Source organism: Panthera tigris, chromosome A3 (assembly GCF_018350195.1).
Source record: "Panthera tigris isolate Pti1 chromosome A3, P.tigris_Pti1_mat1.1, whole genome shotgun sequence".
Classification (NCBI taxonomy): Eukaryota; Metazoa; Chordata; class Mammalia; order Carnivora; family Felidae; genus Panthera; species Panthera tigris.
The window spans coordinates 6272074-6283026 of record NC_056662.1 but is presented as its reverse complement, the minus strand read 5'-3'; the positions used below and the strand labels follow the sequence as shown (position 1 = coordinate 6283026).

The 10953-nt window shown below is 55.0% G+C and overlaps 1 protein-coding gene across 1 annotated transcript; it reads left to right on the top strand.

The window, feature by feature from the left end:
- The first annotated feature begins 1011 nt into the window (after positions 1-1011).
- Positions 1012-10623, top strand: TFAP2C (transcription factor AP-2 gamma). Its single transcript, XM_042979694.1, has 7 exons — positions 1012-1241; positions 2861-3346; positions 3463-3514; positions 4693-4909; positions 5475-5593; positions 7418-7562; positions 9025-10623. The coding sequence occupies exons 1-7, from the start codon at positions 1194-1196 to the stop codon at positions 9308-9310; spliced, it is 1353 nt and encodes a 450-aa protein (XP_042835628.1). The 5' UTR covers positions 1012-1193; the 3' UTR covers positions 9311-10623.
- The last annotated feature ends 330 nt before the right edge of the window (positions 10624-10953 follow it).

The following is a 10953-nucleotide window of genomic DNA, read 5'->3' as shown; positions in this document are numbered from 1 at the left end:
CCCCTCCAGCGGGGGGGCCCCCCTCTGGCCCCTCCCTCCTCTCCCACCTTCTCCCTCCCCCCTGCCCCTCCCCCCCCCCCCCCCCCCCCGCGCGTGGCGCTCGGGGTGTCTTCCGCCCCGCACCTCTTTCCCCGGGTGAGTTGAGGCTTCTGAGCGTCCGGCTCGTCGGGGGCATCTGCCGAGCCGGCGCCCTGGGCAGGGCTGGGCAGGGCTGGGCGAGGGAGCGCGGGTGACCCCCAGCCGCAGTCCGGCGGAGATGCAGCTTCGGGCGATGGCAGCCGGACGCCGTTGTCCCAGACTTTGCGGCCGGTGGAGGCCCGCCCGCCCCCTGGCGCTCGGGGCAGACTCCCCAGAAGGCCTTCCCTCCTCCAGCCCCTCGGAGGAATGGGCCGGCGCTGTGACCGCGGAGAGACAGAAGGAAGGGGAGGCGTCTCTCGGAGGGACTGGGGCTCCGGCTGCGAGGTCCCAGCCCAATTTAAGTCTCCGTGAGTGGGCGGGTGAGGCATTTCAGGCTCTAAGGGGGACCCCAGCTGTTGAGATGCCCGCAACGCGAGGTCTCTTAACCGCAGGTGACCACGTCTTTCGGAGGATGGGGGAAGGCGCTTCAGGAGAAATAGGGGGGCTCTTAGGTATTTGCAGCCGGGGCCCCAGCGCTGCCAGTCTCAGGTGTGGGCCTGGGGGGGGGGGGGGGATGGACGACGGAAGGCGCGGCGGGGGACCCCGACCTAGCAGGTCCGCGGCTGTCAGAGAGGTGCCCACGCCCGCCCGCCTCCCCCTCCTCGCCCCCCGCGGCGCGGGTCTCGGCGCGGCGCCCCGCCGGGGTGCAGGGCGGAGCTAGGCTGGGACTGGCTGGGGGCTGCCCCGCCCGGCGCCGGGGCCTTCGTGCCGGCCCCCGGGGAGGAGTTATGATAATTTCCTTCTCATTAAGGCGCCCGGGTCCCCCGGCTATCGCCGGGACACACAGTGCGGGCGCGGCTTCCCGGGTCCCCGGCAGCGGCTTCTACGCGCGCGGCGGCCGCATCTACGCTCGCGGAGCCGCCGATGCGCGTCCAGTGACCGGGACAGCGAGGCCCTCGCGTGGCGGGGGCGGCGGCGGACGCCCAGCCACCGTGACCCCCATTTTGGATTTACCGCTCGGGGGGTGGGGGGAGCCTGGATTTAACTGGCGACTGTTTTGGGGGACGCCGGACGCCATGTTGTGGAAAATAACCGATAATGTCAAGTATGAAGAAGACTGCGAGGTGAGCTGGGTGCAGGGGCGCAGCCCGGCCCCGCCCGAGTCCAGCCCGGGAGGCGGGGACCCACCGACCGAGGTCCGGGCGCGGGCGCCGGCGCAGCGAGCAGGCACCAGCCTCTGCCCCTCGAGGGGACGGGGTCCGCTTTTGCGGACGCCCCTTAGTCCGTTTCTCCCGGGCCCTCTTCCTGAATCGGGCCCTTCCCCAAACCACCCTCCGGAACAGGGCCTGGAAGGAGACCGGCAGATCCCACCCACAGAGCTTACCGGTCGGTTTCGTGCGAAGCAAAACAGCCCTTCTTTCCCTTTTCTCGGAAGAGCGCCCCGTCTACAACGCTTAGACGCGGCTTTTACGCACGAGATCTCCGTCCCGAGGGGTCAGATGAGGCGACCTGCCGGCGACACCTTTGCAGAGTCCCCTCCGCGGCGGGCTTGTCACCTGCCCCGCTAACTCCTCGGGGAAACCAGAAAACAACCGAAGTTTGGCTCTCCAGAGAAGTGGGGGCTGGGGAGCGCCGGGGGGGGGGGGGGCGAGGCCAGATGGGGCCGTAAGCGCTCGGGAGTGCTCCAGCCAGTCCGACAGGTTGAGCTAGAGTTTCGGAGAGTGGGAGGGAGGCAGGCGGCGAGCGGGAAGAGGAAGACGCGGGCGGCGGGAGGTGTGCGCCCGGGCGCTGGCAGAAGGGAGCCCGGGCTGGGGGGCGACGCGGGCGGGGGGCCGCGCGCCCGCGGGACCTCCTGGGGCCGCCCCTGCTGGCGGGCCCGGGCACTTCCGCTAGGGGGCGACAGCGCCCGTTTCTCCTAGTTCCCCGCCACCCCTGTGACCCCGCGAACCCAGGGAGACGAGTCCTTTAAGAATTAGGTCGGACAGCCTGGAGGCGAGGGACGTGCGCAGGCGAGGTTGCCCAATATTCGGGGTCCTTAGTTCTCCCCCTCTGCCCCGGTTTGTGGGGATACTGACCGTGGCCCGGCAGGGCGGCCCCACTGGGTGTTCCCCGCTCGGTCTGGACCCAGCCAGCTGGGGCGGAGTGGGGTGGGGAGCAGCCCTGGCCGCGAGGCGTCCCTCCCCGAGTTCCTCGGGCGGCCTTGGGTGGCCGGCCTGCCGGGGAGCGTCACTTGCCCGGAGGTCTTTGTCCTGAGGGCGTGGAAGGGAGGGTCCCTGGGGCGGGGAAGATGCGCACTTCCCGCTTCGTGCGCTTTATCCGCGTCTGCCGCTTCCCCACGTTCTTTTCGTCTGGCGCCGCTGACATGTGCGGGCTAGTGAGCGAGCGCAGTCCTCACGGTGCCTACAGCATGCCGACTTCCTCCCCGGGCCCGGGCCTCAGCTACTCCTGGCCCAAGACCTGGGGTTCGGATCCGGCTCTTGAGAGCGCCCCGGGCGTCCGACCTCCCAGGCCTTCGCCGCCGGGCTTTGAGAGCGAGTTCCCCCAGGTCTTTGGAAGCCTCTTTCCTCCGCGGACTGGCAGTTCGCAACGAATCCCCCGGCGCACGGCGCCTCTGGGTGCTCTCTGGGCGGAGGGCAGGCCCCACGAGTCGGGTCCCCGGGGACGCACGGCTCAGCGCAGCGGCTGCAGCCACTTCGCAGTAGCGGGGTTTCGTTCTAGCGGGGTCTCTGCTTCTCTCTCCCAGGATCGCCACGACGCGAGCAGCAATGGGAACCCGCGCCTCCCCCACCTCTCCTCCGCGGGGCAGCACCTCTACAGCCCCGCGCCGCCCCTCTCTCATACTGGAGTCGCCGAGTATCAGCCACCACCCTACTTTCCGCCGCCCTACCAGCAGTTGGCTTACTCGCAGTCGGCCGACCCCTACTCGCATCTGGGAGAAGCTTACGCCGCTGCCATCAACCCCCTGCACCAGCCGGCGCCCACCGGCAGCCAGCAGCAGGCCTGGCCGGGTCGCCAGAGCCAGGAGGGGGCTGGCCTGCCCTCGCACCACGGGCGCCCGGCCGGCCTGCTGCCCCATCTCTCCGGGCTCGAGGGTGGCGCCATGAGCGCCCGCAGGGATGCCTACCGTCGCTCCGACCTGCTGTTGCCCCACGCGCACGCCCTGGACGCCGCGGGCCTGGCCGAGAACCTGGGGCTCCACGACATGGCGCACCAGATGGAGGAGATGCAGGTGAGCGACGCCTCGGCTCTTGCCCCTCCGGCCCGGACCTGTTTGCCCCCCAGCCTGTCCTCTCCCCTGCCCGGCCTCCCCGGAACTTAAGGGAAACTTTGTCGTTTCTCCCCCAGAATGTCGACGACCAGCACCTCCTCCTGCACGATCAGACTGTTATTCGCAAAGGTAGGCAGCGAGAGCAAACTTTTTTCCTCCCTGGGCCGCACCTAGCCTGGCAAGGTTGGGGGCATTTGGTGGCCACCTTGGGACAGTTGTGGTAGGGAAGGGACCGATGGAGGAGGGGGCGGGGGTTGGCTGGAGGAACATAGGCTTTTAGGAGAAAGAAGAGGGCATCGCTTTTGGAGCTAAATGAAAAGGGATGGTGGTAAAACTCTTAGGAGTTGTTACTCGAAAGTGTTGTCTTGGAGACTAGGGCCCCTTGAATTTCATGGTGTTTTTACAGTGTTAGTCTTCCAGAGTGAGTTTTAACACTGACTTAATTTGGAAAAAAATCAGACCACGCACCTTGGTTGGGTGGTTGATGCTGTGGCAGTTGTTGAGTGGATGATTGAATTTCCCGTTTCATAAATGCATGTGGCAAGGATCCCCAATTCTGACCCGCAAGAAGAGGTTTTGAAACAGTTTGGCCTACCAGATAGACAGCCTTCAAAGGACCAGAGTGGGACGATCTGCCAGAGTCTGGGTTTATGCAAGATAGTGGGGGAGGGGATTTGGAACATTGGATGGGGGGGGAGGGGGGAATGTCTCAAGAAATTAAGTTACAGACTGAGGGATTGCCAGTTTGGCTGTTTTGAAGATGGAGTGGCCCTAAATGAAAGGGAGTTGTGGTCTGCTACTTGAAGTTAAACTCCTTGAAATCAATTGGGAAATGGTTCTTGAAGAACAGCTCAGAAAATAAACCGAATTTCCCAGGAAACTTGTAACAGGGCAGGTTTGTTTGTATTTTTAAATTTACCGTGATCAGCTGCACCGAAAGGTTTCAGCAAAGGATCTGCGCGTGCCGGGCGATTTTGGTGGTTCTTAGAGGAAGGAAAAAATCCCCATGTATGTAGGATTGAAGCAGTCTTCTGAAAACCAGTGTTCTAATTAAACACATTTTAACAGTGGCTAGAAAATGAAAACCCTCCACGCTTGGGGTCATGACTAATTAGCTTTGCAAGGTGTTAACTTGTGAATTTCAGATTCGATTATCTTTGAAGAATTGGACTTAAAAAAAATGTGCTTGCCCAACACACAACGCTGTTTGCTTAAAGAGCTCTTTCAGCTCGGGTTAGAGGTTTGAAAAGGTCCCTTTTTCGTAAACGCAGCTCTCGGGGACTGCCACGTCTAATCTTCGTTCACAGGTCCCATTTCAATGACCAAGAATCCGCTGAGTCTCCCTTGTCAGAAGGAGCTGGTAGGGGCTGTGATGAATCCCAGCGAGGTCTTCTGCTCGGTCCCTGGAAGATTGTCCCTCCTCAGCTCCACGTCTAAATACAAAGTGACAGTTGCTGAGGTCCAGAGGCGATTGTCCCCGCCTGAGTGCTTAAACGCCTCGTTACTGGGAGGTGTTCTCAGAAGGTACATGGGGGCACATTCTGGGCACGGTGGTTGGGTTGGTGTACAACCCAAAAGAACCAAGGAGGTATTTTTAACATTTATGTAACTTTCATACCTAACACTGAATTCTAATCGGCTCAGAGTTTTAGTACATTCCTTCTCTTTTAGAAAGTGCCAGATGCAGAAGGAAGTGCTAAATCACGCCAGCAAATTATCATTTGGTTAGAATTTGGTTCCATTATGAGATGGTGGCGTCCCTATTAGGGGGAGAGGAGCTCCATGGGGTTTGCTACCCCGGGGGACTTGGGGGGCTGCCACAGTTTTTAGAAGTGAACATTTATCTGCTCCAGTATCCTTTGCAATGTTCTGTGACTGGGGGGGGGGGGGGGAAGAATGTTGCTGTTAAGAAAGATGTTTGAATTTTACAGGCATTAATTAAATGAGGGACTCCCTGTTTCACTTGATTGCGACCCACATAATGTAGATACTCTTGGACAGATTTCAGTGTTGGTAGCATTTGAAGGATGGAGAATATGAAAGTGTGATTTCTTGAGAAGAGCCACAGTTCACTTTTGTTTTGACTCAGAGCCAAATCTAAAAATGGAGGCCGGTCCTTGCGGGAGAAGTTGGACAAGATTGGGTTGAATCTTCCCGCCGGGAGACGGAAAGCTGCCCACGTTACCCTCCTGACGTCCTTGGTAGAAGGTCAGTGGGGTTTTGCTTTTGTTTGGTGATGTTTTAATATGTTGCTAGGTTGTTTGTGTCTTTAATGCTACTCTGAAGAAAAGCTTAAAAACAGCCCTGTCACCAGTTGAGAGATGAAAGTGATTTGTCCCGAGTTCATTGCAATGAATCACAGTAATTTTTATCAAAGAAGTTAACACTTAAATACCTGCCTGCTTAGCCATCCTGTTCTGGGTTCTCCAGCAAATCATTATTAAATAGAAATAGGTTTCCCAGACCGAAGAATTCACACCGTAGGGTGTTGGGACATTTCCTAGAAGTGAACCAGTTTTTGAAAGATGCAACCGATCGACGGGTACACCTTTCAAAAGCTGGTTGGTTATGTATTGGTGGGAAGAAGCCCCGTTTCTAGCTTTGGTAGCTGGGGAATATCAGGATTATGGTCGGTGAAGAGAAAAGCCTTTGCATACGCAATTCACAAGTCCTTTGTTCATTTCCCCCATGGGAAAAAAAAATTAGTGGGGCCCCTCTCCCCCGACCTAAAATAGTAGGATGTAACATTTTCATTTATTGAATGGGCCCCTACCCCCAATCTGGAAGGGAGCCAAGAATGCAATTACAGCCTTTAAAAAATAAAGGGGAGGGGGCGAGGGAAAAGTGAAATATATATATTTTTTAGAAAGACCAGCTCATTGTTGCCCAGTGGAACGTGGGGAGGCTTCTCCCGGAGCCTGGAGCAGCCTCCAGCCCTTGCCCAATCAGCAGGGCGCTGGGCTCCGGCTAAGGGCAGGGGGAGCCAATGAGGGGTGGTCTCCCGGCAGCCAGGCAATCTTTTGAACACTGTCTGTCCCTGGTCTCATGGCGCGACTGCCGTGCCGAAAGCGACTTGGCAGAGCCCCGCTCTACCTTTTTACGGGTGTCTTTGGGGGTCAGGGCCAGGAGAAAGGAGCTGCCTGCTAGCTGCCTGTTGGAGAACAGCTGTCCTGCATGGAGAATGGTGGGTTCTGTGTGCGTGGCGCGTAAATGCGGCTCCGCTAGGTTTTCTGACCAGCCGGGCGGGGGTGCTTGAATGAGAAAGTGTGTGCCAGAACAATGGTTCTCAGATTCTGATTTAGTAAGTCTGGGGAGGCAGGTGGAAGCCTGGGGGTGGGGGTGGGGGTGGGAGGGGTGCCACTATCTGGGTTTCAGCAAAGCTCTTGCCAGCCGCCCACGGGGCAGCCAGGACCTGGCATCTCTGGTCAGAGATGAGCCCCCTTGCTTTTTCCTCTCCCTCTCTTCGTCCCATGATTTGGACAAAAGGGGGTGAGTAGTCCAAATCGGTATTTGGGGCCCTAAACATTTCCAATGGAAACGCGTGCCTTTCTTTTCTTAAACATTCTAGAGACTTGCCTCCTTCAGGAATGGGGCACCCTGAGTTAAAAAGAAAGTTCTACGTCAAAAGACTTCATCCCAGTTTCATAAAGAGAAGTGCCCCATCGGCTTTTGTCAGAGATGCTTGTCTTTAGCATTTCCCTTCCCTTGTGTCCACAGTGAGAGCTTTTATAATCCAGAGAAAGCATGGGTGTGTCAAGAATCTGAGTTGGGTCGAAGACTGGTGAGCACTGTTGGAGGGCAGTGAAAAAATTCAGGGTCTTTTTTTCCCCACACATGGTAGGATTTCCTCCTCAGTTCCTAGGGGAGTGAACCCACTGAAAGTACCCAGGAAGGTCTACTCGCTCGCTGGATTGTTTTCCTGGTGTGTAATTTCATTTTAAAATGCAGAGGGACTGGGGGGCCGGGCCGTCTGGGTTAGCAGAAGAGGGAAGGGAGACCTCCTAAGTCTGTTGCCATTGCTGATTATTCTAGGGGAGGCTGTTCATTTGGCTCGGGACTTTGCCTATGTCTGTGAAGCCGAATTCCCCAGTAAACCAGTGGCGGAGTATCTAACCAGACCTCATCTTGGAGGGCGGAATGAGATGGCAGCAAGGAAGAACATGCTTCTGGCGGCACAGTGAGTATCCAGACTTGAATGTGATGGCTGGAAGCCCTCATGTTGGAAGTTGGGGGGCCAGTGTAGTCCCCGAGGCTTGGGAAAGGAACCCGCACTTAAGTAAGGGTGTGGGGCGAAAGGAACTGGCAAGAGGGCCTTTTTGGACACGTCAGATGGGTTAACTCTTCGGTAGGATTTGGAAGAATAAACGAAATGAATGTGTTGATTAGTAGTGACTGTTTGGAGCTGCTCAGTTATTCAGCTCAAAGTAGTTACACTACCCGTTCATTATGGTGTCTCCATATCTTACAAAAATGTGTTGAAAACAATTTGTTTTGTCACATCCAGGAAAGATTGGGTGCCTTCTGCCTCCTGATAAGATTTTTTTTATGCTTAAAAAAAATTTTTTTTTAACGTTTATTTATTTTTTGAGACAGAGAGACTGTGAGTGGGGAAGGGGCAGAGAGACAGGGAGACACAGAATCCGAGGCAGGCTTCAGGCTCTGAGCTGTCAGCACAGAGCCCGACACGGGGTCGGAACTCAGACGGAGATCATGACCTGAGCTGAAGTCAGCTTAACCGACCGAGGACGCTTAACCGACCGAGGACGCTTAACCGACCGAGGACGCTTAACCGACCGAGCCACCCAGGTGCCCCTTCCGTTTTTTCACATGTCACGATCCAGTTGGATTTGTAGGAGACGTGTGGAGAAACTTTGTCTCAAACCCTGCTTCATGCAGCTGCAAGGTTTCTCCTAGAAAGCCGACAGTGAATGGATTTTAAAACGACGGTAAAAGGGGCACCTGGGTGGCTCAGTCGGTTGAGCGTCCGACTTCGGCTCAGGTCATGATCTTGCGGTTCGTGGGTTCGAGCCCCGCGTGGGGCTCTGTGCTGATAGCTCGGAGCCTGGAGCCTGCTTCGGATTCTGTGTCCTTCCCCCCTGTCTCTGCCCCCCACCCCCGCTTGTGCTCTGTCTGTCTCTGTCTTTTAAAAATGAATCCATAAAATGACGGTAAATGAAGCAGAAATCGTACAGTCAGGAAATGGGGCAACAGTGAACCAGTGTGTGCAAAGGGCGAGTTTCGGGGCTGCGTGATTCTCCGTGTTCTTGAAGAAACTGGTACCGAGCTGCACCAAATAAAGGCTAACCCGATACCTTTGGGCTGGAAATCCGGACTCCACCTCTTTCACTAGTCCCGGTGACCTTGGCGTTTTGACGGGGGTTAATCCTGTTACCTTTCCTAATTGCAGTGAGGATTAAAGAAAGATAGTGCTTGATAGAGTTTAGCTCCGGGCCTGGCACAAAATAGGTGCTAAGTACAACTTAGCTCCACCGTTAGTCTCCAAGTCTGTCTGTTTCTCTGGTGCGGCCACGTGTTCTGACTGCCTCCTGGGGTGTCATCCTTAGGGCGATTTGGCTCTGTCCCCTTGACCTGTCAAGAGCCAGACTGAGCCCACAGGTATGCGCTGACTGTCTCCACAGGCAAGTGTGTAAAGAGTTCACAGACCTTCTCAATCAAGACCGAACGCCCAACGGGAACAACCGACCCACCCCGGTCTTGGAGACGAACATCCAGAACTGCCTGTCTCATTTCAGCCTGATTACCCACGGGTTTGGCAGCCAGGCAATCTGTGCCGCTGTGTCTGCCGTGCAGAACTACATAAAAGAAGCCCTGATCGTCCTAGACAAATCCTACATGAACCCCGGGGACCAGAGTCCAGCTGATTCTAGCAAAACCCTGGAGAAAATGGAGAAACACCGGAAGTAAGACGGGAGTGAGCCACGGGGCCAAAGGGTCTGGAGGGAAAAAGGCCTCCAAAGTTCTCGACCCGGACGGACTGGGAACCCCTCTTGCCTGGGGACAGTTGGTTACCCGCCTTCCCATTAAAAAGGCCTCCAGCGATTCCTGGATCGTTTACGTGCCCTCCTGGATTCCTTAGTGTTATTTCTGTAGCGCTGAAGTGTGCGTCTCCTTGACTCTGGACAAGTCACTGGAAGGTGACAAGTATTGTTTTATTCTTTTGAGACCCATTGTTTTCTCTGAAAGTGGTGCTACAAGTTTTAGAACCTTTTAAATCCGTTCCCCGGGCTCGAGAGAAAACCCACACGCGTAGCTGTTGAGATATCTGATCGATGGCCATTCACATCAACGGTAACTTGCAGTGTCAAGGTAATGGTTGGCTTCTGGCGTCCACTAAAGGTTTATCTAAACAAAGTATTTATCCGGCTTCTAGCTTCTTGAGATGTCAAATCCTGCATACAGTAGGAAGCAAAGATCCTCTCTGCTCAGCAACCAGCTTATCAATAGCTGGTATTTGACACACAAACCCCTGGTTACAAGGGGCTCTTTGGGTTTTTACGAAACTTGTAGAAATGAAGCCTGCTGATGATTTTGTGTTTTCTTTTGCTGTCTTTTTTTCTTTTTCTTTCTTTTTTTTTTTTTTTTAAACTCAGAGAGTTAACTCTTCAAATGGGAGACTCGGAAATGACATGTTCCTTTAAGGTACTGAAGCTTTATTTGCATATTTATTTCACATTTTGGTGTTTTGAGTAAACTTGAAAAGGGTAGGCATGAAGCGTTTTTTTTGTTTTGTTTTGTTTTTTGTTTTTTTTTTTGGCTGCCCGCCACCACCATGTCCCATAGGAGGCTCTGTATTTTGAGAAAACTGTGCGTTGAGTGTACAGATGTTATTTATGCGTAATTTAATGGGGTCTGTAAATATGGGTGCACTTGAGACTTTTTGACAAATGGGTTCGATTTTAATATTAACTTTGAAAGGTGATGGGGTAATCTAAAACACTAATTTAGGCTTTATTCATAGGTACGCAGGGTATTAAGAATTAAGAGGGTCTGGGCTCTGTTCTTGATGCGGAAGATTTCTATTTAATTGAAACTGTTCAAAAGCAATAACTTTGGGTCTCGTTCCCATCATGCTGAACCGGAAGATGGGTGTGCGGTACTGTGTGTGGGGGTGAAATGGAGGTTTGGAATTGAACTCCACGTCTGTAAACGTCCCCCAGATAATTATTGTGTATACGATACCTGTATAATAAAAAGTATTCTCGATAGAAGCCGTGAAAGTCGGGTTACAACTTGGTTGTTGTTGTTTTTTTGTCTCTAGGATGAGTAGAATAGTGGCAGAGCTAATTTATGGTTGGCCGCGGCTCGCGGCTTAGCTCATGGGACTGAGCAGGGAAGGTGTGTGCCAAGGGAAGGCTGAAGAAGTTTCATTTTCTGTCCCTTGCAAGGCAAGACGGCTCAGCCGCGCTAGGTCTTACGGTCTTAACGCCCATGGGCGGCTCGCAACTTGGTGTAGTACCTCCCTCCTGCCACTAGGGCGGCCGGGCCGTGCGAGAGTGCACAGTTTTGGAATACCAGCTCTTGTACAAAGTGACCCTGTTAAGAAACAC

Excerpts from the sequence above, each read along its gene's own strand:
- TFAP2C (XM_042979694.1), top strand. The coding sequence starts at position 1,194 with ATGTTGTGGAAAATAACCGATAATGTCAAGTATGAAGAAGACTGCGAG. Across the intron at positions 1,242-2,860 it reads AGTATGAAGAAGACTGCGAG|GATCGCCACGACGCGAGCAG; the intron begins GTGAGCTGGGTG and ends TCTCTCTCCCAG. Across the intron at positions 3,515-4,692 it reads TCAGACTGTTATTCGCAAAG|GTCCCATTTCAATGACCAAG; the intron begins GTAGGCAGCGAG and ends CTTCGTTCACAG.